At 37.6% G+C, this 26,145-nt stretch overlaps 1 protein-coding gene across 7 annotated transcripts in view; it reads right to left on the bottom strand.

The window, feature by feature from the left end:
* Inpp4b (inositol polyphosphate-4-phosphatase type II B) overlaps positions 1–25,790 on the bottom strand; it is a 395,691-nt gene extending 369,901 nt beyond the window's left edge. For all 7 annotated transcript variants that reach the window (XR_012435583.1, XM_074041203.1, XM_074041202.1 and 4 more), the window contains exons 1-3: positions 25,655–25,790; positions 23,812–23,856; positions 147–265 (exon numbers count right to left, since the gene is read on the bottom strand). Coding sequence is in view for 6 of the 7 variants with exons in the window: in XM_074041203.1 (XP_073897304.1) it covers positions 147–265; positions 23,812–23,856; positions 25,655–25,745 (255 nt within the window). In the remaining variant the exon portion in view is untranslated. The remainder of the gene's footprint in view (positions 1–146; positions 266–23,811; positions 23,857–25,654) is intronic.
* Positions 25,791–26,145: the final 355 nt, after the last annotated feature.

Below are 26,145 nucleotides of genomic sequence, written 5' to 3' on the forward strand. Positions count from 1 at the left end.
TAACCTCAGGTATGTGTTCTTTAACCACAGGAGAATAACAGGCTACAGATTTTGATCTAACTCATATAGACGGGGTAGTGGTTGGGAGGAGGAGGAGGAGAGGGAGAGGAAGGGAGGGGGAGAGAGAGAGAGAACAGCGTGCTCACCTCCACAATTTCAGTGCTGGAGTATCTTATCAGACTCTGCTCTTCGGGATGGATTACTGAGATCTGCACCACGGTATTCAGTTTCCGATCACGGACAGGAGCCACAAGATCCTTGCATGCTGGCAACGGCAGGGGAGAAAGAAAGAAAAAAAAAGTAACACCATATATCAGGGAAAACTTCTGTCCCGGGTTGAAAGTGAACTTCACTACAGCACAGAAGGAAATCTCCTGGGGCTCTGGCTGGTTTTACAGAGGAAGTCCCTTGGAAGTACCTTACAGAAATAGGAAGTCACGTGCTGCCGAGCTGAATTGAGAGTTCATTTCCACTGACCACATTTGCAGCTCCTGCAAGTTCTTGACTGCTCTGAGCTCTAGCTATAGTGTGACAATGCAATACTGCTTGAGGGCTTCAGGGACTTTCATTAGTTATTACAGCCTGAGCTGTAATTCACACTCTTGGATGAGGTAAATTGATTGAGCCATGTCCAGGAAACCAGGCTGGCTGAGTTCATTCAAATCTTTACACACTTGGTCCTTCCCTCCCTATTCACCAGCACTGGCCTCCTATGGTTCTCACCCACAGAAACAGAAGAGTGGCTACCCTACCACAGCAGAGCAAAAGCAGGAGAAGGGAAAGCAGAGGACTGGTTATAAAAGCCCTTTGTCTGGAATTCAAGACCAGCCTGGGAGACAGCAGTAGGATAAGGATAGACTAATTCTTGCCCAGGGGCCACAAATGTTAAGAACTTTCCCTTGAGACAGCAGGCTCAAGTTACAGTCCTAGCTCACTGCCATACCATATTTCCTTGAATATTTTCTCCTCCTACATATCATCTTCCTAATTCTAGGAAGAAAAATACAGCCAAATATTCCTTTATAGCAAGTCTAATACCTATTCTTCTGGCTCTGCTTCTCTTCTGATTTTGAAATAGTAATTTTGCTTCTTCAATTTGGGTTGCTAAAGTATGAGGCTAAATGCCAGAGGTGGCTCAAGTTAGGCTCAGCTGGTAGCTTGCTGAGGAATGGAGCTACTGCTCAGGGAACTGAGTTTTGAATCCCAAACTTCATGGTAAGGGTGTACAGGGTTCTCCATCATCCTTACCCCACCCCTCTGACCCACAGCAGGCAGGCAGAGAAGGACCGGTGTGTCTAAGTTTTGTCACGGGCTACTGTAGTTTGCAGGGCCTTTTCCACTGGGACAAAGGTAATATGGTTTCAATTTGACACTAGAAAGCAAAGGAGCTATAAATGTAATTATCACCTCTCAATGGCTTACACATCATCTCAACTATAGAAGCAGGATAAGATAGAAAAGCAGGAGGTTTGAAATTAAATAGGCCTGGTTTTTCATCCAATTCTAATAGCTAAGCAACGCTAGCAAAATTATCTAACTTCTTAACTTCTTGCCAGATTTTGAGATCCTCTTTCTTCTATCTGGTTCTTTCTTTGTCTTAAACTTTCCTTATTTAAACCACATGCCTCAAGCAATACAGGAGAGCTTGGGAAAGGACATATGGAAAAAATAATAGCCGCAGTTTATTTAACCCTCAGTATTTTTGAGGCATTCTGCACATTATCTCTTTGAATGGCCTTTCAATTCTTATTTTGGTTTTGCTTATTAAGAATTAGAAGTTTATAAACATTAAAAGCTCACATTCACATGGCGAGAATTCTCTGTTAGCTTGCATACGTGGAATGCTACTAGCTGTGTCCTTGGTGTGCTAACTTGCTCTCTTGCATGAGGTAACTAACCTCCCCTTGGAAGAACCGCAGCTATGATCATTTATTGCTCAACCCAAGAGATCTACACTTTTAAAAACTATTGATGCAAGGTTTCAATAACGTCAACATAACACTAAAAGGAAAGCAAAACTTCGGTTTAGATTTTACTGTTCTTTGGTAGCTATTTTGATCATTTCCTTTAGTTGCCCTTTGAAAGTGTTTAATTTTTTCACCTTTGGTTTTCTGTTGTTTCTAATGTTGATGTCTATTAGTTGTTGGATTTTAAAGCTGAGGCCACTGTGTTTACACACAGGCATGTTGACCACTTTCAGGGGGCACTCTCAAATCCTCGTTTTGAGCTCCTGACAACTTTGCTCAAAAAAGTCACTTCTTTTCTGAGTTCTTATCGGGTAAATTTGTGGGCTGTGGTTAGTTCCCAGAAGTGAGCAGCTGTGTCTCCATTTCATCAGAGAAACTCTCAGCCTCACTCCCCTAAGAACAGAGAGAATCTCTATTAAATTGAAATGCTTTGTGCAGATCTTCAGATACCCCAATACCAAACAAGGAAAAAGTAATAACGGCACTTCGTATTTCATTATATTCTATAGCTAAAACCAGGCACAGAAAACAACAATAATGATTATATTGGGAGCTTCACTTATCTCTTTTCCTCCTAAGAGCTGACATAGTTTACTAGCTCTATGGCTAAAGCAGTAAGATGTCATGCAGAGACCCTGAGATGTCAGAATCCCAGAGATGCAGCCTCGATGCACTCTGTAAATCACACTGAGTAAATCACAAACAAATCTGTAAGCACTGAGTAAATCACAAACTCTTACACTCAATTGTCTCATCTGACAGTGAAAAGAAGGAAGAAATTAGGTCTTTTATGAATGACATCTATGCAAAAATGTTTACTAACAACAATATACTAACATTTACCAATATTTGGTTATTAGTATGTAAAATATTTTTTATTGACTCAGTCATACTCAAGTGGTTCCTTAAAAGCACTTATCAGATCTAATAATTGCTTTATAAATGCCAAGTCAGTACATTAATGACTGCATTTTCGTAAATGAAACCCATGAATATCATGGATCTATACATACTGGAAATATCTCCCTAGAAAGGTGAATGAACGTTGAGTGAGTGGATTGCCTCATGGGAAGACAACTCCTTTGAATACTAAAACCTAATCTGCCTGGGATTCCTTTCGTATCCAAGAGAGAACCCTGAAAAAATATGTTTTCCAAAGTCAAAACGTGTTATACTTATCTTCCATCTGTTCTTACCACTGTGCATTACCCAAATAAAACTCCACTCCAAGAATGCTATGCATAAATGACCTCCTTCAACTTATAAGACCAAAAGAATGCAGTATTTGGGGATTTTGCTTTGGTTTTGTTTTATTCAAGAATTCTAACTATTTTCATCAAATGGTTCTGTGCAATGATTCATTCATCAGCAGATTTTTACTTTTATTTCTGCCTTTCTACTGGATTTATTTTGGATTGTGCTATCTAACACTATTCTCCCGAACCCAGAAGAGTTTAAATGCATACGATGTTGGTAGGCAGGGATGCCCACTGACTGTTTTTGCTGAAGAGGGGAAAAGTAACAATACAGAAGGAATGTAAAATTAGAGAAAAAACTATAATCTGATCATTTTTTTAGAAAAAAATGAGAACTATGACTGATGATTTTTGTTTTTTCTTGTTAACTTTGCTATAGTACCCAGTAACTTTCTTTTTCTAATGAAGGTGAAATGGTTGACTCTAAGTGTCCCTAGCTCAGAGGCTAGGTAGAAATCACTCTACTAGGAAGAAATTCAGTAGAAGTGTAATGATACAAATAAATAGAGCTGTGATATTTTTGGGGAAGACTAGACCTGGTGCCTTTGGAAAGTCAAAGCTATGTCACATAGGGGACCTGTATATAAATTAATTTCTTGATGAAATGAAGGCCTCCTGTGGTGGGATTCCAGGACTGCCTCAAAGCTTAAAATCCCAGGCATGATGTGGAGAGACACTAGAAGAGTCACACAAATGCATCCTTTATTAGCTTTGGCCTGAGGGCCAGATGTTATCTAGATGATTATAGTATTACTCCAACTCTTAGGAAGATGAAGACTATCTTCTGTTCTGATATTTGAGGCCCAGAAGCTAAAAGGCAGGCATCTTCAGGGTTCTTGTTGTGGTGAAGACTCCATCTTCATCAAATTAGTATTGTTTTTGCTTCTAAATGAAATATCAGATTTTGTTTCATTCAGCTAGCATTTTTGTTGTTGTTGTTTTGTGGTGCTGGGGTTTGAATTCAGGGCCTACACCTCTCAAACTATTGGCCCAGGCTGGCTTTGAACTGCAATCCTCCTGATCTTTGCCTCCTGAGTAGCTAGGATTACAAGGGTGAGCCACTGGCACCCGGGCCAGCTATAATTTCTTAATGATGTCGTCTATCAGGTTCATAAAGCCTTTCTATCATTCTCGCCAATACTGCCTAGAAACCTAACAATGTCCTTAACTCATATCAGTGAGCTCAGTAGCAGCAATAATTGATTTGAGGTAGAACGCAATGATTCCTCACTGTGCCTTTGAAATTGGCAGCACTGGCCATTAGCTGTGAACCTTTCGATGGATGCAGAGTGCCTGAATAAGCACAGGGGCCACGGCTTTTCAGAAAAGCAGCATGAGCCCTGGGCCAGCCCAAGTTCATGGTTGGCCCCGAACAATTGTCTCTCACCCTAAGAATGTTTTTCTTCTGTAAAGTTGGGTTATTTGTCTTGCCACACCCCTATTCATTCCTCTTTTTACTGAATGGCAGCTAGCAAAGTTTATCCTCTTTCCTCCAAAACAAAGCAGCTGAGGAGTGTATTGGGGGAAGTTTCCAGGAGAATTTTCACGTTTACAATTACATACTAAAAGTTAGTCAATGGGGATTTACGCATAGAGGAGACACTACACAGAATAGAGAACAGAGATTGAACTCAGGGTCTCGTGCGTGCTAGGTGAGTGCTCGACAACTGAACCATGTTCCCAGTCCTTTTTACTTCAGTTTATTTTTCAGATAGGATCTTGAATTTTTGCCCAGGACTGGCTATAGACTGTGATTCTCCTACCTCTATCTCCCTAGTATCTAAGATTATAGGTTTATGCTACCACACCTGGCCCAAGAAATGTTTTCTTTGACAAGCTAAAATTGTATTTGATACCTGGACAGGCCTAAGAAGCTATGTGACGTTTTTGTAAATCATTCAATCTCTTTGAGCCTCTGGAGTTAAATGAACAGACTCATGATTTGTTAGATAGACCATATATGGTAACATATAAAAGTACTAGGCATATAAGAGATATTTTAATTTATAATTATTATTGACATTAATATGAACAGTTATGTATTCACATAAAAATTGATGTACTATCTCAAATTTTTATACTAATCATATGCTCAACATTATCCAGGTTGGTCCTGATTTTGTGTAAGGTTATTCTTTTTTTCAATAAAAGCATTTATTAAATACATACCCATGGATTTTATAACTTCTTATTTCTACATAGTGAGATAAACATTTTAAAAAACCATTTACTGGGCTAAGTATTAATTCTAATAAATAAAGTCATTATCAATGCATCCTCTTCTGTGAAACCTGGTGATCACACTTACACTTTTTAATTTCACCTCTGACTAGCCACTTCCAGATAAGAAGCCAACACTAGCAGAAAGTCTTATTTTCTATCTCACAGCAGAAGTGCTTCAGTAATGGTCAACTTACCCTCAAAGGAAGGGTTCCTTCAGTCAGAGGATGATGGCCTACAGGGGACATTATGTTAACAAGTAAGATGTCCCAGGGGTCATAGACTTGCTTCTCAGCTCTGAACACTACCTTCAACAATGAGGAAGAGTGTGAATGCTAATAAAATTTCTTAATCTCTCTTTCAATTTTTTTAAAAGACAAATTCTTGCTATATAACCCAAGCTGGCTATGAACTCATGATACTCCTGCCTGGCTTATGCCCACATTCAGCAAAGCTTCTTAATCTTGCAATTAAAAAGGTGTTCTACCTAGACCCTAGTGTAGCCTGATCTGGTAGACGTGTATCATTGACTCTAATGTGAGTTTACCCTTTGAACTTCATCTAGAAAATGGAAGAGATAGCTCCACGCCTGTTAAGGCTAAGAAAGGCCACAGTACAGAGGACAGAGAGCAACATACAACAGGAATGTGGCTCCTTCAATAGCCATTCTTATCTTAACATCATGGTGACAAGAATCAGCCACTTCCCTGAGGGTTCAGGGAAGACTTTTGCATCCTTAGTACAGGTTTCTTATTCACTTCTCAAATTCTTAATGCTTGGACAAGTTTCTCAAAAATGTCACATATAAATTCTTTCTCCTTATACTCCAGAAAATGAGATTCCACTAATCAACTGATAAGCCAATTTAGGTTGTTTCCAGCCTAATAAATTATTGGACTCCATTATATAGTTTCACAGTTACCATTCTATATCAGTGATTACATTTAGATTAAATCAATTTACAACATACATTAAAAGATATATGGAACACTTAAGAACCTAATAGCCCCTCTCCCTAGTTACTTTGCTAGTATAATATGCTTCCCATTTTTAGTTCCCTCTGCCTTTTTGCTTTTATTCTTTCTTCCCCTTGGGAATTTCAAGAAGACAGCAATTTTCTGAAGTTTCACATGTCAGCCTCTACAGTTAGAGTCCCTGAGTAGATTTAGAAGATAATGCTGCTAGTTCTCAGTGCCCTGCATTCTATGATAATTCAACTGTGTCTAGCAAAACGGCATAAGGCACGGTGTTCCTGCCTCATTGCAACATCCACACAATGGAAATTACACAAGCAGCTTGGAACACTCTTCACTGTTGATGATTTGCTTAAGGTTACTTTTCAGAAGAATGTGATTCTTCATCATACTGAGCTGACTTATGGCCATTAATACACATCCTTTCATGTTCATTCTGTATTCTCTCTCATCTTTCAGAGTCTTTAATTCATTGAGTGTGCTTCTTGACTTACCCTCTCTGTTCTTTTTAGCTTATTTTCAATGGAGCAAGCCTGCTCAATTTTTCTCATTTGATATTTGATATTATTCTTTTATGTTCTCTTCTCTGCTACCTCAAATTCTTCTCTCATATGTTTCTCTGCTCACTCTGAAAGAGGTCATGGAAGTCACCACTCATATATTTGTAAGACCTGGGACTCTAAAGGTCAATAACTCATCGCTCCTAACAACTTACAGTTTCTCCCCTCAATAAACTAATCACTGTTAAAGTCTTTATAGAAATATAGCAAAAAAAATGTGGTATTTTCCCCTTAACTGCTGTATGGGAGAGTTTAATTAACAAATACTTTTCCTGAAGAATTTGTGAACCATGCATATCTGCCTACCTAAGCAGTGTTTATTAGAAAAATTTATAACAGGTACTATGAGGGATAAAAAGATTTGAAAACTTGAAATTTTTCTTTTCTTTTAAATTTTCATTTATCTTTTCAGGTACAGAGTTAAAAAATTTTATGTCCCAAATTCAAAATCAGGGCCTTTCTTTGCAAGAAGGATAACATATATCTTGTAAAAACAGTATGAATTTTAGGTTTCCAGAAGGTTGGGCGGGGGGAGGAGAAAGCAAGTCAATAACTAAGGTTGAAAGTAAGAAACCAATATATGCATGCACACACACAAACTGAATGAACATATGAATAAACAAATAAAGCCATCCTAATGCAATAATACCTTGAGCATATTGAAATAATGCTACAGATTTTTGCTTATATTCAACCATTAAGCGTGAATGTCATACATATTTTAAGGTTGTTCTCATTTAAGACGATTCATGAAACATGCAAAGCAGATGACGGTGAGACAGGAAGTTAATTAACTTACTATGTGCAGGCAGCATTGTGGTAGCACTTTGCCTGTGCTTGCTCTTGCTCGTGTCCAGAGCAACAGTGGCCTGCTACTGCCTCAAGATCTACTAATTACATACGCATACTTTTTGCTCATCAGCCAGTGTTTGTAGATTATGATGTATGGCTCAAGGATGAAGACTATCTTTGTATTTTAACTCAGTATTCAGAGTCTGATGAGTTAATGTCTGCAATAATATCATTCTGCTCAGTCTGGTCCCCTGCCTATTAAACACTGATTTAGCTTTGTAGAGAGAATTTTAAGATTCTCAACACTCTGATAATAGAATCCAAATGAAACTTCAGGAAAGATGGGGCTAATACCATAGGGAGGAAACAGATGACAGGGTTCTTGAGGAATATAGGCAATAATTTCCAAGAGGGAATTTTAAAAGCTTTTGTTATAGAAATATTGCTTTAGAATTTTTGCTACATTGAGATTTGAGCGTCATTGCTTCTAAATTCCATTACAACTGAGTCACTTACAAATATGATTTCCTTGATGTAAAAGTCTAGATTCAGATTGTTGGAAAATACACCCTTAAATAAAATGTGTTATTTTCTCCCATAACAGAACAATATAAGAATATGTCACCATATTTTATGTGTATCTATGTGCATGTTAAATAGAAACATGTCAGTCTTTAAAAAAAAAATCCTGAATAGACAAAATTCATTTCTTTAGTTGGTAATATTATTGATGCTAAAATAAACTTCACAGCCGATACTAGTTCTCAATTCAAGGATCACTGAAGAATCTGGAGGGAAAGAAAAAAAATGTAACCTTTGCCTGGAACAATGGTGCTCTCGAAAGACTCTTGGATTGTCTGTGTGGGAGCAGTGAAGACACCAGCTGTACAGCAGACTGCTGATTTGCATATGAAAAGGACAAATTTTGTTCAAATCACTGTTGTCAGTACCCAAAGACTCCCATTCTTGAGCTTGTCCCCTGCTCCCTCAGCTTCTCTTATGTCAATCCTTAGAAAATTCCATTTTGCCTTGTTTTCATGAATATTACCTAAATGGCCAAGATTCCATCCTGAAGCAACTGAATTAAAAACAAGTCTGTGCCTGTGTCTCTTTGGATTGTGATATCTCACGCTACATCCCATAAACCCTGCACTGGCTTGGCATCGCCTAACGCTGCACACAGACTTGGCTCCTTCTGCGCATGCTCCAAATCCGCATTCCACTTTGGAAACAAGAAGTGCTTGCAGCTTTCTGCTGTTCTTTTCAGCAGGAACATATGTGCTGTTTCAGAAGGAGAAAAATGTCATTCCAAGGAGGGAAGTGGGTTTCACTAAGTAATAAAAGAAGCATTGCGAGTGAGTTACTGGAAATCTGTGGAGTCAGAACTGGGATGGAAGAAGTAAAAGGAAGAAACACAGGGAACAATGTTTGTTAAGTATTTCACTCTGCTTCTTCAAGGCCAAGAGTACAACATTTGTTCCAGAACAGCTGCCATTGACAAAGGAGCCAATACGGTATCTGTCTGTGACAAGCTTAACACCCATTAGTGAATTCAAAAGTACCCATGATCATTGGGTAGGTTATTGTGTTATTGCTTCCCTGATCTACCTGTGAACTAAAAGATGAGGTCAGTATGGCTGGTGGGTAGAAATCCAGCAACAGTGGCAGGACAGTCAGTGCCTCCATCATGAAAGTTGGATAGCTCAGGTGAGTATGCTCAAGGTTTCTTGACTCTCACTGAGGCCATGCAATAATGTCTAGGAAGTATTTGGGAAATACTGAGGAATCATAAAGGAAATAGAATCTTGGAGAGTTGCCTTGTGGGGTTGATAGTCTCCTTAGGGACCTGAGGTCCACTTGTCTGGGCAGGAAGGAACAAGCCATCTGGGATGCAGCTGCTCAACCTAGATTTCACATATATCACACTGACTCATGGGTCTGGGCTTCCCCAAATCCTGAATAAGGCCATTTTCAGACATGTGTTCTCAAGCCAAATTGCTTTAGAATGATTGCATTGTACATATTGTGCTTAGGGAGTGGATTTTAGACTATGGTGTTTAAATTAATGTAAACATTTTTATTTCAGTATGTTTTCCTGTAAATGCATTGGGCTTAACAGTTATGTGTGAAATCAGTAGTTTTAATGAAATTGTTGTCACTCTAATGCCAAGTAAAATAAAAAACCAGCAAAATATAGAGTCAAAAGAACATTTACAAAAGACAGATTAGGAAATAAGGGGGAAGGAAGGAATTGGAAAAATACATAGTTCTAGGGAGATAATTATCTTCTCATTTTATTATCTTCATCTTGTTCATTCTTTGGAGGAGAATAAGTTTTGAAAAGCTTGAAGAAGATAGCTTCCCATTTTGCTTGAGTCTTTAAACATACATATGATTTTGTGCAGACAAAACCAAACCAAAACAAAAAAAACCCAACTCATTACCTATGTTGAATAATGGGATATGGAGAGTGTCAACTATTCTTAAGATGTTGACTCAGAAGAACTAAAACAAGGCTCAGACAGATAAGCGAATCCTAGTAATGGCTAGCAGTCCAAGACATAGGAAATAAGAGAACAAGAAGTTCACAGATGAGAAAGCAAATGCGGGCTAGTTTGATGACAGAATGGTCTAATTATTTGGAACAAAACTCACTGCTTCAACAGTCTGTAGAAACAATGAAGATGAGACTACACGAAAGTGAAAAAGTTTTGGAAGAAACAAAGAGCATTTCTTCTCAGACAATTGGGGATCTTCAAGGAAACCAGCACAGACCTATAGCTCAGCAGAACAGCTATCTAAACACACAATGCTTAGGCACCCAAGTATGTAGGAAGTTTCAGAACAAAGAAGTAGTTTGCATTGCCCAAATTAAAGAATAACCTTCTTGGCTCTTCCAGGATAAATGGTAGACTAGGTGAGATGAAAATAGGAGTTGCCTTCTGTTTGGGGGTCTCCTTGCAAATTGTAACTTCCTCTGCAAGGTCATAGACCCAGTCCAGACTGGGATTTTGGAATTTTTATGGTGTCTACTATCCTCATCTAGAAGTTGGGATGATTATATTTATTTTTAACAAGTGCTCATAAAGATCCAGTTAAATAAAATTTGTGGGGAAAAAGACTTATTAACTTCCTAATAATGAATTAATAATGTCCTTCTCACATTCGTACATTTAGCTCTAACAGCCAGTGAAGTAGGAACTAGTTCCAAATTTTAGATAAGCAATCAGCATTTTAGAGAAAGTGCAGGGTTAACACAAAATAATAATTAGAATAATACCATCAAGTGATCTCTTATACACCTAGCACCATTCTTAATGCTTTAGGTAAACTGTCTCATTTAATCTGCAAAGCAACACACTAAGGATGAACTTTTTGGGGTCACACAGGTAACCAGAGGCAGAATCAGTATTCAAAGGCTCTCAGACTGGCAGCCAGGCTCCTGTTCTCAGACACTGTCCTTCTTCCACAGAACTCCTGTGTTATCTGCTCCAGGCTAGAATGCAAGCTTTTCTGACCAGTCTATTTCAATTTTTTTAGGTGTCGATTATCTTCCTGTTGCTGTTTGTATATGTCTGTTCTCAAGAGTATCTCCATCAGAGGCAATGCTGTCATAATGCCAAGATCTTAAAGTTATTTTGTGAAGAATTTGGGGCATCAAATTTGACACAGGTAATTCTGATTTCACTGGCAGATATAGTCTGATTATAGAACTAACTTGTTCAGCTCAGCCTTAACTGATTCTTCTTGTCAGTTCTCTCTAGAAGAGCCCTAAAGCCAGTAAGACTCCTAAACAGAATTTGTGAACAATGAAATACTATTTTGGTATTAATTCAGAATTTTAAAATGAATTAATTTTTGCAAATAATGTACTATTAATAATTATAAAACATTTTCAAGGGCAACTGTAAATTTATGAATTTATTGTATGAAGAAGTATGTCAGAATAAAACAATAGAATTCATGTGTATATTTAATCTATGGGTAATTTATAGACGGTCTAAAATGTGCCCTCCATGATTCTAGGTGACAGGTTCACAGAAGTAAGTAAAAAAAAAGTTTTCTACTTTATGGTCCTTATAGTATATTAGAAAAAGAAGTTAAAAATATAAGAATGCTAAACAAAGTGATAATGGAGAGCACTGGAGGACAATGCATTAAGACAAGTTTCTCTGATGAATGCATATTTGAGCTGTAACCTAAAATACACCAGGGAACCAGCTAAGGAGGAGCAACAAATGAGGCAAATGCTTGCTCTGCTTGAGCAAAAAGAAGACCATACAGTTGATATGTGGAACAGATTGGTGCAAGGTAGGGTAAGATTGCACTCATTCCATGAGACCCATGTACAAAGCTATAAGATGCTTTGATTTTACTCTAAGACAATGGAAGCCATCAGAAAGTTTTTCACTAAGGCAATGAGGAAATCACATTTAGATTCTTAAAAGATTATTCTGATTGTTCTATCAGGAAGACACTATTGAGGGACAAGAAGCTATGTCAACTCCCAAGGCTTTTCCTAATGACCCAGGTGCAGTTCACTGGCTTGGAGCTGAAGGACCATGGTGGCAATGGAGAGTGACGGTCAAACTCAGGGCATATTTTCAACATAGGACTTGATGATAAGTTTCATGCAAGGTTAGAGGAAAAGAAGAATCACGATGGAGTTGTAGTTTGAGTAACTGAGTGGATGATGGTATTTACAGAGATGCATACTGGAGGAATAAAACATTCGGTGTACATGAATGGGAATCAAAAGTCAGGTTTTAGCTGCCATTAGTTTTCTTTTTTTTTAATTTATTTATTTATTTTTTCAGTTTTCTTTTATTATTCATATGTGCATACAAGGCTTGGTTCATTTCTCCCCCCTGCCCCCACCCCCTCCCTTACCACCCACTCCACCCCCTCCCTCTCCCCCCCCTCAATACCCAGCAGAAACTATTTTGCCCTTATTTCTAATTTTGTTATAGAGAGAGTATAAGCAATAATAGGAAGGAACAAGGGATTTTGCTGGTTGAGATAAGGATAGCTATACAGGAAGTTGACTCACATTGATTTCCTCTACGTGAGTGTTACCTTCTAGGTTAATTCTTTTTGATCTAACCTTTTCTCTAGTACCTGTTCCCCTTTTCCTATTGGCCTCAGTTGCTTTAAGGTATCTGCTTTAGTTTCTCTGCGTTAAGGGCAACAAATGCTAGCTAGTTTTTTAGGTGTCTTACCTATCCTCACCCCTCCCTTGTGTGCTCTCGCTTTTATCATGTGCTCATAGTCCAATCCCATTGTTGTGTTTGCCCTTGATCTAATGTCCACATATGAGGGAGAACATATGATTTTTGGTCTTTTGGGCCAGGCTAACCTCACTCAGAATGATGTTCTCCAATTCCATCCATTTACCAGCGAATGATAACATTTCGTTCTTCTTCATGCCATTAGTTTTCTTCTAAGACTAACAAGTGGACACATCCAGTAGCCTGTTTAAAATGAGCAGAAAGCTCCATGGCAAAGTGAGGGCAAGAGTTATAAATTTTGTCAAGGAAGGCCCATAAGTAGTATTTTAAAGCTATGAGCCTTGAAATTACTTAGGGTGAGAGGGTATGATTTCTGTTACCTTACTAAAACTGTCCTTTGTTGTTGGTAAAATAGGGACTAGAGGAGAAGAGGGCAGGGCACTTAAAAAGCTTTGGGCTCTTTCCTACCAGATACATGACTGCAGACCTGCAGACCTGCAGACTTAACCTCGCTGAGACTGTTTCTTCCACTGGAAAATGGGGACAATATCACCTTTCTCAGTTGTGAAAGATCAAAACTCCAGCAACTAGCATTTGAAAACAGACTTTTGTACAATGGATGTGTACAAGGGCTTTTTCTTAATCTTGCTTTCCCTTCTATTAGGTCTCTTCTCTTCTCTATGGCATGGTTCCCAGGTGCTCTAAGATATACTTGGGTGCCATCTTCTCAAAAAGAAGGTTGACTGACCAATTTCCACAGACAACAATGTCTGGGAATCTTGCACCTTATAACCTCAGTGGCTTTCAATTTTACATAAAGCAAATGCACCTTAATGAACAAAGCCCTGCAGTGTCCCTGATTCCTCAATTACCAGTAAGTAGCAACGGATGCTGTAAAAGTTAGCCCGTTCCAGTGACCAGCATGTTCAGTTAATTAGACAGCAGAGAGAAGAAAGTAATTAGGTAGGTCACACAAGAAGTAAACCAGATAGGGGTGTTGATGATAAATGAAAAACACAAATAAAAGAAGAAAGGTAGAAAGAGAGGGACAATTTAGAAAAAAAAAAACTCTCATAAATAATTTGTCTAACTCATATGAAATAATCAATTTAAGCTGATAGAATTACACCTAGTCAACGATACCCCTTAATTAAATGTTCCTACAACCTATTATTCAGAAAGAAATATGACAGGAAGAATATAAACATTTTATGGTAGCACAACTCAAGTGAAAGAGTCATGGCAAGAGGAAGTGGAGAGAAGAGTTCAATCTTTCACACACTTCACACTTGTTGACTGATGTCATGTATTTCTACATCTACAGTGTCAAGCTAGCATTTAGACCAGTATCAATGATCCAAATTCAGAACATATTAAACCTTCACTTTCCAGAAACCACTATCCCACACCAGATCTGTTAAGAAACTCTTATTGGCTCATTTTCTTTTCTTTCAATTAAATCTCTAATTATTTCAGCAGCACAAAAACAATTATACAGGTCGTAGATAACCTTTTATTGCTCTTCCCTGTCCCAATCCCGTACGTTCAATAATCAACCACAAAGAACGTGGCCTTTGAAGTTTAAAAATCTAGGTTCCTCCACTTCCTAGCTGTATGCCCTTGTGCAAAGGGCTAAACTTCTCTTGAAACCTGAAGCCTGAGAAGCACCTGTGGGGTCCATTGTAGGATCAGAGAGAAAACGTTAAAGCCTGTGCAGCTTAACAGCTGGCACTTAGAAGGCATTCAATAAGTGATAACAGTCATTATGAAAAAAAAATGCAAGGCCAAGACTCCCTGCTCAAGGAGTATTGACTGAGCATGCTAAAATGATATAACCTAAAGCAATAGTAATAAAAATAAAAATCAGTCATTTGGTATATGTCACATAGCCCTTTAAATGTTTTTTGTGAACTCGTTTAATTTTCAAGAACCTTCTAAGGTGGAAAATGATACCCTTCCAGTTTTACAAATGAGGTCTAGAAATATAGTGTTAGTTTTCTAAACCACATATCAGGTAGTAACAAACATAGGATTCAAACTGGCATCACACCCTAACCCTTATTAGAGGGACTATTCACAGCCTCCTCAATCAGGCTCAACTCAATCCTAAAATGCAAATCTATTTCTATTAGTTGTCTTAATTTTAGGGTTTTTTTTTTCGGTACTGGGGCTTGAATTCAGGACCTACACCATTAGCCCTTTTTCTGATAGGATTTTCACAACACAGTCCCACAAACTATTGCCCCGGGCTGGCTTTGAGCAGTGAAACTCCTGATCTCTGCCTCTGGAGTAGCTTGATTACAGGCGTGAGCCACTAGTGCCCAACAGTTGTCTTAATTTTTGGTGTTGTGTTCTTAGTAAATGACTGTTCACAAAAACATTTCCTCAATTGTATTGCTAGTTACCTGCTGTGGTCAAAAATCAGATAGCTTAAAGAAAGACTTAAGAGGAATATCAGCAGAGGCTAACTCCACACAAGTAGGCAATTTTCGGAGGCACAGAATCTATAGAGTTCAGTTGATCTAGCTTAGAGTAGCCTGAACCTCCTCAAGATTCATCCAGCACAACCCTCAAAATGGTAAGACACACTTTTTCATATCTAAATGTAATTACAAGCAATAAAAGAGTGTTTAAAGACTGTTCATTTAGAACTTTAAAACAAGGTCCTAATATACATGGGATAATTGTAAAATGTTGCAGAAGATTTCTGGGGCTGTAATTTATTTCAAAGTGGAATTGTAAGCAATTAGAGGGAAATGTAAATGAGCATTAAATGTATCACCTTAGTAAATGAGCTCTAGGATTTTATGTTGCCTGGAGTTTCTCACTCTCTTTGCCTGAATTTTTCTCATGTGTTCCTTCTAAATCAACTGAGATCTTGCTTATCCTTGAAGACCTGGTCCCAAGGCCATTTTCTCAGTATGCTGTTTGCAATATCGGAGTTAAAATTTAATCATTACTTGTTCAATACTTGCAAAGGATTGAGGCTTATGACTTTGTTTCTCTCTTATTGCAATCCTCCTGGCATTATTATGTTTTTTTGTTTTGTTTTTTTTCCCCTCAATACTGCCTTCTAGAAATCCCTAGGAAGCAAAAATCAGTAAGGAAAGGGTACAGTTTGATGGTTACATGCAGCACCCTCAGAGTCAGACAAAACTCAACTTACACCCCAACTCTGCCACTCAACTTCTATAAGGTCTTAGAAAAGTTAGCCTTTGGGCTAATTAAGATTCCTTATCTAAGATTCCTTATTCCTTTACTTGTAAAGGTAATATCTGTCATGTTCGCTACCTAAGATTCCTGGTTTCAAGTCTTGAGCTCATTCCCTACTTGTGCCAAAGTTTTCTTACCTATAAAATAAGGATGATTAAAGACCAATTACAATGAAATTGTGAGAAGTAATTAATCTAAATAAAGTATTTAGAATACCATAGGTAAACAAGAAAGCACTCAATAAGTGTTGGTTATTCGTAATGTTATTATCAGGAAGAATAATGAAGAGGTGTATTTGACTTCCTATCTGTAAAGAGCTGTGTAGGAAATGCAGAAAAATGCAGCAGATCTCACCATGGCCCCAGACATTGCACAATGCCCTGTCTTTACACAAGCCCACAAAAATCATTTTCAATGGAATATAATGTTTTAGATGGAAGGTAGTACATTGTAAGAATCACAAAAATTCCAACCAATTTATAATTAGGCAACAAAATAACCACAAGGCTTTTGTAATGCTCAGTTGTTTCTCTTGTGACTCTGAAGATTATCTTCCATCTTATATGGTGAAGTTGTATTTTTATCACTGGATTAAATACAAAACTACATTTCTATGCTTCACATCCCCAGCATACCATGTAAAAGGTGAAAACATTAAGGGAGATGTTCCGAAATCTCGATTCTCACATTGGAGTTTGGAAAAAGTAGGAGCTTTGTAACAATTTCTAGAGCACAAACCATCAAGAGGATAGAAGTGTGAATACAGAGGCGAATTGATAAGAGGGCTTGCTAAGATTTTTTTTGGAGAAACATAATTTATAGCAGTTCATAAAGTATGAATGGACCTGACCTGCAGGATAACGAAGGTCCATGCAGGGGGTGAAAATTGGGTCCTTAAAGAGATGGGATGGTATTTTTTCTTTCTTTCTTTCTTCTTTAAGTGTGATAGGATCTTATGAACTTTCTTGCCTGGGGCTGGCTGTGAACCATGATCCTCTTGATCTCTGCCTATTGACTAGCTAGGATTGCAGGCATGAGCACCAGCACCTGGCCAAGATGAGACTGTATTTCTTATGTGGCTTGTCACTTGGAGCACATCTATACAGTTTCACATACCAAGCACTGAAAATTTGTCACAAGATTGTTTTTCCTAACTTGATTAGAAATAAAATGGCTGTCCATATAAAACCCAAAACCACTACACATAATCTAATACATGAAGCAACAGAAAAACTGATTAGAATCTGCATTTTCCTGGACAAAGCCTTAACAACCAAAAAGCATAATTGTGTCTGATTTATAACCACTGAGGTGTTTGAAGTAACCTACCAAAGGATACTTTGTCATTGTACCAAAACATAATGTGATAAAATTAAATTTTAAGAATGTATTAATGGCCCAATGTATGCACATGTGAACAAATGAATAAAAAAAAAAGAATGTATTTACCTGGCATAGGTGCAGCATGGGTTATGTACCCACAAGACTTTTCTGGAATCATGCACATCCATAGGGAAAACAGCTTCGATACGTACGTAGTGTCTTTCTTCAGTTATTTAAACACTTTATGTATGGTAAGAACTGACATGGCTTAGAGTGCAGTGAATTTTCCATAAACCACATGGAATTGCTGTTTTTAAATGCACATCACTACTCCAGAAGGAATAGTGGATCATATTTGAGGAGAACATTGTTTCCCCTGGAAGACAAGATGTCTGGCATGAAGCTACAGTTTGGATCTTGAATGTCCCCCAAAGGCACCATCTCTGGTGCTGCTGGGAGGTGGTGGAACGAGGTGGCACTTGGTGGGAAGAAGTTAGCTCATGGAGGGAGTGCCTTTAGGGGAACCTCTCTGTTCTTTCTCTCCTTTTGCTTCCTGGCTGCCAATAGAGAGCAATTTTCTCCATCATGTGCTCCTGCCATAATACACTGTGCTTCCACAGGCCCAAACCAACAAGGCAAAGTGACTATAGTTAGAAACCTCTGAAAATAACCTTTTCCTTCTGATAAGTTGATTTTCTTAACTATTTTGTCACAGTTGCAGGAGGCTGATTATCCCACTGTCCATACATAGTTAGGAATAATACTACTTAGTACGCGTTCATCACTTGGAATATTCACCTTTTTCCAGACACCAAGCACCTGTTTAAACTGCCTGTGGGTCTAAGACATGACTCCTCCTTCCCTCTGGTTACTCCAGTCCTGCTTTCTTCACTCAGATACTAGCTTTGGTCAGTTCTCCTTATAAACCTCATTTGCTATTCCGTCTCATACTAACTTTCTCCTTTATACAATCCCTAATATTCTTAGGGACCCTAAGAAATAACTTAGCCCTGAGTGTCATCTAACAATTCAGGAGTATTAGTTTGACTTCTCTACTATACCAGGAGGTAATTGGAGGCAAAAAGCAGATTTTCTGCTTTTGTGATTCAGCATATTCAGGTTATTTATTAAAAAGGTAAAAACACCTGCTTATGAAATTTATGGGAGTCTATTGCAGAAGTTTTTGGGAAATATGAGAAAGTATAATAATGGAAATAAAAATTCTACCAACTGGTGATAACCAGGACTGAAAATATCCACACTTATTCTTTCAATTGTGATCACTTGCAAATTCATATAGTTAAATAAGATGCATATTGCCCATGTAGTGTGTTATCCTGCTTTTCAAACTTTTGTATTCCCACGTCTGATGAAACATTCCTTTGATAGATGATTTTTAATGACTACATAGTATTCCATTTTAAGAATGAATGTTTCACTCTAAAAATTAAACAACATATGCTGATCAGTCTGAGTTAATAGTGAAGGATAGCTGCCTGTACTTTTCTTCACCCTTTCTAAATTTAAAGTATTAAGAGAAAAGCTAAGAGATAAGATGGTAAGGTAGATGTGAAGAGGGCTAGCTATGTCTCAAAATGTATGAAAATATAGGACCATGTTCCAAGATAACCGTGATGTATTTCTACATTGCTTGATACAGATTTTTATCCGTAATAATTATAGAAGTTAATGTGGATTTATCAATTTTGGAAAAAAAGTGAAGGATAAAGGTTCTGTGGAATCATTGGAATCTCAAATTACTTGTGCCTTATGTATTAATAAAACCTGTAAGAGAGGTGGTAGGAGGAAAATGCTGGAGGAAGAGCCTCTGGAAGACAATGATTCTACAAGGTCATACACTAATTCTTAACAGACTAAACAGGTTCACAAAGGGCAAAAAACCTCACTGTCAGCGAGCTGCAAATCCCATGTGTCTCTCCCTTACTCACTAGATCACCAGGCCTGTCCTATTCTCCAAACAGCTGGGGGTTAGGGAAGGGTGAAAGTGAGGGGAGAATGAAGAGCCTGGGAGTGAGATCTTCCTCGCTCAGCAGCTGTTCTGTCCAACAACTGTCACGCTCTGCCTTGGCATTCCAGTTTCCCAGCAAACGGACTTGCTCTATCCTGCCACTTCCCAGTGACCGCAAAACCACATCAACTTGCCAATTGGTTTCATTTCTGGCCAAACCAGTAACCAGATTTACAACCCTTGACCCCTAGCATTTTCATTATTAAATACATTAATTTCTACTGCTTAAAGATTGAACTCTGTCACTGCTCTTTATGAAGTCACATTTAGTATGGATGATTTTCAAACCAGGGTCCACACCCTGCATATGCACTTTGGACACATGGAAGCTTCTTTAAAATCTATATCTGAAATAGTCCCTCTTCCTCTGACCTATTGCCTCTCCTCCAGACACACTCCATCCAGTTACCTCGCTTTTCTGTCTACAAAGAACTAACTTAACACTACCTGGAATTATTTCATTTTTATGTTTTCGTAGGACATAATTTGGATGAAGGAATTACTTGTAACTTGTTAGGTATTCCACTCTAGCATTCATGTTCTCCATCCTATCATAACCAACCCCAAAGCTTGTTGACATATACAAAATGCACCTTTCATTGTATCTTGTTTCTGAGCAGTTGGCTTCCATTGAGTATCAGCCATCAAGATACAAATGAACTTCAAGAATGTGACATCACAGTGTCAACTGACGAACACAAGGATCAAATGCAAACACACGTGGCATTGTCTCCTGTGTATTAAATGGGCATTGCTACTGTTGATTTGGATTTATAATATATGTGTTGTGCCTCTAAAAATACGAAAATATATTCTTACAAGCATCCTATTGACTCTGGAAATAATAAATGATGGGGCATGACAATCAGTGTCAAATAGTTCATAGAAATTTCTTTTCTGTGCTTCCAAGATTAATCTTCCCTATACATTTTTCACACTGGTTTTAAGAAGGAAATGTAACCAGATTTTAAGAACTGATTCCCTTTTCTGAGTGCTAGCTTTGTTGAAATGAAAACAATTTTGTTAAACCATAAACAAAATCACTGTTCTCTTTAAGTTTTCAATCTTTGTGAAAATCAAAAGGGTATGAATCCACTCAAAGAAACACAATGAATGTGAATATACAACTGCAATTGTAAGGATAAATTAGTCAAATGTAGTCAACCATTAGAAATATGGCTAACAGTGGGCATGACATGCTTTTTCAGGACACACTTATCTAGTGCTATCAAGATATCTTTAGCCAGTTAGCTTGCTCAATTGACTAACTGTCTCCTACCTCATTTACTTGAATAAAGATGTAGCAGGGAGACTTCAGCATGATGTAATGATTTTGTAGCAGCACATGCACAGGGAGAAACAAATTTTCATGGAAAATAACTTAGGCAAAGCAATATATCACCTGGCAAAATGATGTGTGACTGTTTCCCCAGTTTAAAAGCAAGGCTATTGAAATTTTCAATTTGAATACTTTGGTAAAGAGTACAGAATCAAACATCAAAAATCTGAGTTGGAAAAAGTCCCCTACCTTATTCCATTCTTTTTCCTATAATTTGTTCTTGTTTTACTTCTGACTAAGTAGCTGCTCATCTTTAAACAATTATAAAATATTTTATGAAGTTATTATTCTCTTATTATTCATGAAATAAATAGAAGTCAAAGAATTAGGGGGATTAAAAAAACCTGAAAGGAACAAAAGCAACAGAAATATATAGTGAACCCTGCAAGGATGCACCTGTGATGTGCTTGATAAAGTAGCTTTAAAAAATTCTTCAAGAAATGAGAATTGCTATGAAGCAGAACAGTTTGGAGAATGTGTCTCTCAAATCAACAATACAAATCCCTGAAGCTCTAAATAATTTTCTATAGTCAACATGTGTTCACTCATCAGGCATTTCTTGTCATTTGTTAAGATAATTGTCCTTAAAAATCTTAGTGTGTTTTTTTAATAAATATAGAAAACAGATAATTGAAGTTTCTTAAACTGAAAGAACATTATTATGAATGAATTCTTAAGCTGCAAATCTTATAGTTCTATTACTCAAAACCAAAAACATAAGTGACAACAGAGTTGCTACCGAACTTGACTAGGCTTCCAGAGCAAATAGCGTAAGTAGGCCTTTGAACAGACCACTTATTTTAACTGAACTAGCAGGCAGGTTTCTCCGCAGACATGCTGTCTTTTGCAAGTTGGAGATCATGTTTCCCAGCAGCCTCCAAGCCTATTGCTTGTGGCTCCCTCAGAGTCCCTCCTCCTTCAGTACAGAAACAAGAAGGCTTCATTTATCCTTTGAAATGCACCAGTCTGCTCTAACAAATCTTCACTTTTCACAAGGTAAAAAACAAACAAAACAGGACTTGTCTTAAAAGTGAAAGACAGATGCTCAAAAAGTAAGAGTTCTAGTCTAGTGAGTGAGTCAGGGGGGTTCAGGCTTCCTTTTGCCCCTCACCTTTCTTCCTAAAAACAAGGTTTCTCTACATCTTACCCTATCTGAACTCTAAGAAGTATAGCACAGCTTTATTATGTTACCATGAAGTTTCTTGAGACTTCACATATTTGCCTATTTCTCAATAGCTGGGGAAAAAAAAATCTACACTCAGTTATAGCACTTTTTAGGTATACTTGTAATGATAATTAAATTTTCAAAAGATAAACTATATACAGATATTATCTCAATAAGTTATTCTTCAAAATGGACTACTTAGAACAAAGGATACAAATTTACAATATAATTAATGAAAATATATGTTCCTAAAATTAGAGATAAGGGCAAAATAGTTTCTGCTGGGTATTGAGGGGTGGGGGGGAGAGGGAGGGGGCGGAGTGGGTGGTAAGGGAGGGGGTGGGGCCAGGGGGGAGAAATGACCCAAGCCTTGTATGCACATATGAATAATAAAGCAATAAAAAGAAAAAAAAAGGAAAATATATGTTCCTAAAATAATAGGGACTTCAAACTACTAAAAATCAGTATCTATATATACTTATGTTTGTCCCCTTAACTTTGGTGGATATCTCTATTAATATGTAAAGATTTGGATACTTAAATGTAACTCACCTCTGTACATAAAATTTAATATGTGCATGTGGTGTTATTCTACAAAGTTTAGTTAAAAATGAAATGTAAAGACATTGTTGCACCTTCAAAATCATTTTGGACAATGAGAGGAAGAAAGAAAAAACATGAACCCTAGTTTAACCCTCATTAAATACATTATTGCAACTCATTTCACAATGATAATTTTGCACTTGTACTTGATTCAAGTACAAAGCCATGCCCACTCACTAGTGACCAGTCTCGGAATATACAATTTGAATTCATCCTTGTACAAAGTTACAAACTTCTACATGTGACAGAGATTTTGAGTTGCTTATGCAAGTCACAGCTTGGATTTAAAGTTAAATTCTTAAGTGCCAAAGATCTGTTCACAAAATTAATATGGAAGAGTAAGTGGGTAAATTTTTGAGTAGACAGAAAGGGAGTAAGTATATTGAAAAGACCATAAAGAAACACAAAGGGAAATTCTACATGTGACCAGTCCCCCATGGAAAAGGCAGAAAATTACACAAACAGATTTCCAGTAACATTTATTAGCAACCAAATGAAGTCACTGTATAAAGAATTAGTGCCAGACACAGGATCCATGGCCAGTGTGCCTTGTTGAGAGGCAAAACTCTATCACCACTGAATCCTGCATTCTTGAGCAGCAAACTGACCTATGCAGCAGCTCAGATTCTTTACTCACAAGTTGGGGAAAATAGGACTGGGTGGGGTGGTACACACCTGTAATCCAAGAGATTACTGAGAGTGGACATGAGAGGATCAGGATCCTAGTTTGAGGCTAGCCTGTGCAAAAGTTGTTATGGCCCTCCCTGAACAACAGCAGCAACAAAAACTAAACGAAGCTGGGCATGATAGTGAATTCTGTAATCCCAGGTACAGGTAGGAGGATTGAGATTTGAGACTAGCCTGTGCAAAAACATGAGACCCTGTCTGGAAAAAAAACTAAAGCAAAAAGGGCTGTGGGTGTGGCTCAAGTGGTAGAGCGCTTTCCTATCAGGCACAAGGCCCTGAGTTCAAACTTTAGAACCACAAGGTGGGGAAAATAACACTTTATGCAATGAATTTTTAAAATAGAACAACATTCATAAAAGCAAAAGGAAATGACACAAGTAATATGTCTCTAACCTGTAAACTACTACACAAATTCTTATTATACTTATTAAAATAAGTAAGATGGAATTGCTTACCAAGGATAAATTCCAGCTGTGGCTCATTGGAAACCTTCTGAATACCTATAAAAAGTAGGGATAGATTCCAATTAAAAATAACTTACTGTCAATAATACAACAAAATAAATTACTAGTTCACATGAATAAGTGGATAAACACAATTTGGGGGAATGAATGAATAAGCGTGGGTTATCAAGCTTAGTAGTAAGTTCTCAGGAGAGGGTTTTATGCTTATCACAGAACCAGATGTAATTGATGAGGCTCGATGGCCATAAAAAAACCCAAGCAGTACTGCTGTTGTAAGCCATGACAAATACGAAACACATCTTTAACTGTGTCTGTTTCTTACAGAAGTGTGCAGACAGAAGGAGAACCTGTCAAAAGAACCACACTTCCAGTCGCTCTGACCTGTTGTGAATAGGACACTGCTAACAAAAAAGAGGTCTCCAGTTAGGTTCTGATGGGCATAGTTGTGGTGCAAATTTACATACGGTTAAATGATTCCATTCCTTCTGTTAGTGAGGTTTAAAACATTAAGCCACATGGCCAAATGGTTGAAGATGAAGTAGGAGGGAAAGTGAGTCTGAGAGCAAAGGATGGAAATGGCAGCAGCCAATAGAAAGGAGAATGATCTCAGGTTACCTACAGTGAATGCTTAGGCAGGAGGGATGTCTGATGACCTCACGCAGTGCAGGATGAGGTGAGGATGGGGTGCACACCATTTGTCACACCTCATGGAGAGCCAAACAGGCAAATACCAAATGCATAGAAAGGAAAACCACTTGGCAATATATGTAAGGATAGTATAAAAATATTCTCCTCATTTATACTTTGCTGGTACACTCACTAGGTACTATTTAAATTTACTGGCATTCGGTCGCTAATATACTTTTTAAGTTACCTCTTTGCATAAAAATCATGCATTTTTATTCACTGAGTTAACACTTTTTTTTGCACAGTAGCTATTTTTTTTTCTCCCACTGACATTTAACAATACTACTGTTAACAATTATGAGTTTCCTACAAAGGTTAGAGGGACAATCATTAGGTAGGTCTTTGTGAAATAGGAATAGTCTGGATTTTTAAAAGGTTATTAATAATTAACTCTACTATAAGCTCTGACAACCAAATTTCTTGAAAATGCAACCAGTGCCATTTTCTAAAGATATTTCTTATAACAAATTAAATGAGGTTAGGCATATATTTGTCAGTTTAAACAACGGGACAATGGAAATCTTCTAGGAAAAAAAAAAAGACACAATTCATAAAACAAACCCTAGAGTTTTAATCATGAGAGAAAACATACAATTCTTCCAATGATTTTAATTACTTGAATTAAAAATGATTCTAATGTTTAAATGCAAACCTTGCCACCATCCTAGCTTGTTCTGTTTCTGTGAATTAGTGCTCTTTGGTAAGTACCAACACTCTAAGCTTCTTGTGTAACAGTTTTTCACTAATGCTTTCAACTAAATGCCTTTGGTTTGAAAATTTTCTATGCTCTAAATAATAATTCCACATAAGAATATATAAGTGCCAAATAGAAACTGTTCTTAAATAGTATTAGTGTCTAAAAAGTTTCCTTAAAACAGTATTTATCAGTGTTTTAAATATGCACTCAAAAACTTTGATTTCTCACTTGATGTTTGACAGTTTCATGGACTATCATCTTCTTACCCAAGGTATAAGATGTGAGGCATATCTACACTCACAACACCAAAGTAAATAGTGCAAAGAGAAAACATTTATGTAATCTCATGCGTTTGTTAGAATTCAAGTTTCTGTGAATGAACACATGTGTTTGGTCAACCCAATTTGCCTTTTCAGAGAGTTATGGGGGTGGGACCCCACACATACTTACTTGTAAACTGAGTGTCCCCGGTGTCATTTGCCTGGGCTGTAGGAAGAAAGTGCTGGCCTTCTTCTGATGCTCCTTCCTCTTTGATTTCCATGATCAACCTTCACAACTGTTTAATTTTCTTAGTTTTGTTGTCTAAATATCACAGGCAAATGGTTTCTGGTTTAGTACTGGTGTATCTTCACACTAAAGATCTGATGTCCTGCTCTGAAATTCTGCAGAGAAAACACCAGAGTGAATCGCACAGTTACTCTGAGGTTCAATATATATTAGTAGTAAGTAGAAACTACAGCTATTGTCAAATAATTTTTTCCTGCCTTGCCTGTCCAACTCCCACTTTCAGAACCAATCCACATAAAGCACCACAAAATCTAGGTTAAACAGGTAGTTCCCAAGCAACTACTGGATGGTCACATGAGCGACTTCTAAATCCTGAAAGATGTGTTCTTTCTCTTCAACTTAACCGTAAAGATAGCATAAAAATATAGGGCTGC

This window comes from Castor canadensis, chromosome 9, assembly GCF_047511655.1.
Source record: "Castor canadensis chromosome 9, mCasCan1.hap1v2, whole genome shotgun sequence".
Taxonomy (NCBI): domain Eukaryota; kingdom Metazoa; phylum Chordata; class Mammalia; order Rodentia; family Castoridae; genus Castor; species Castor canadensis.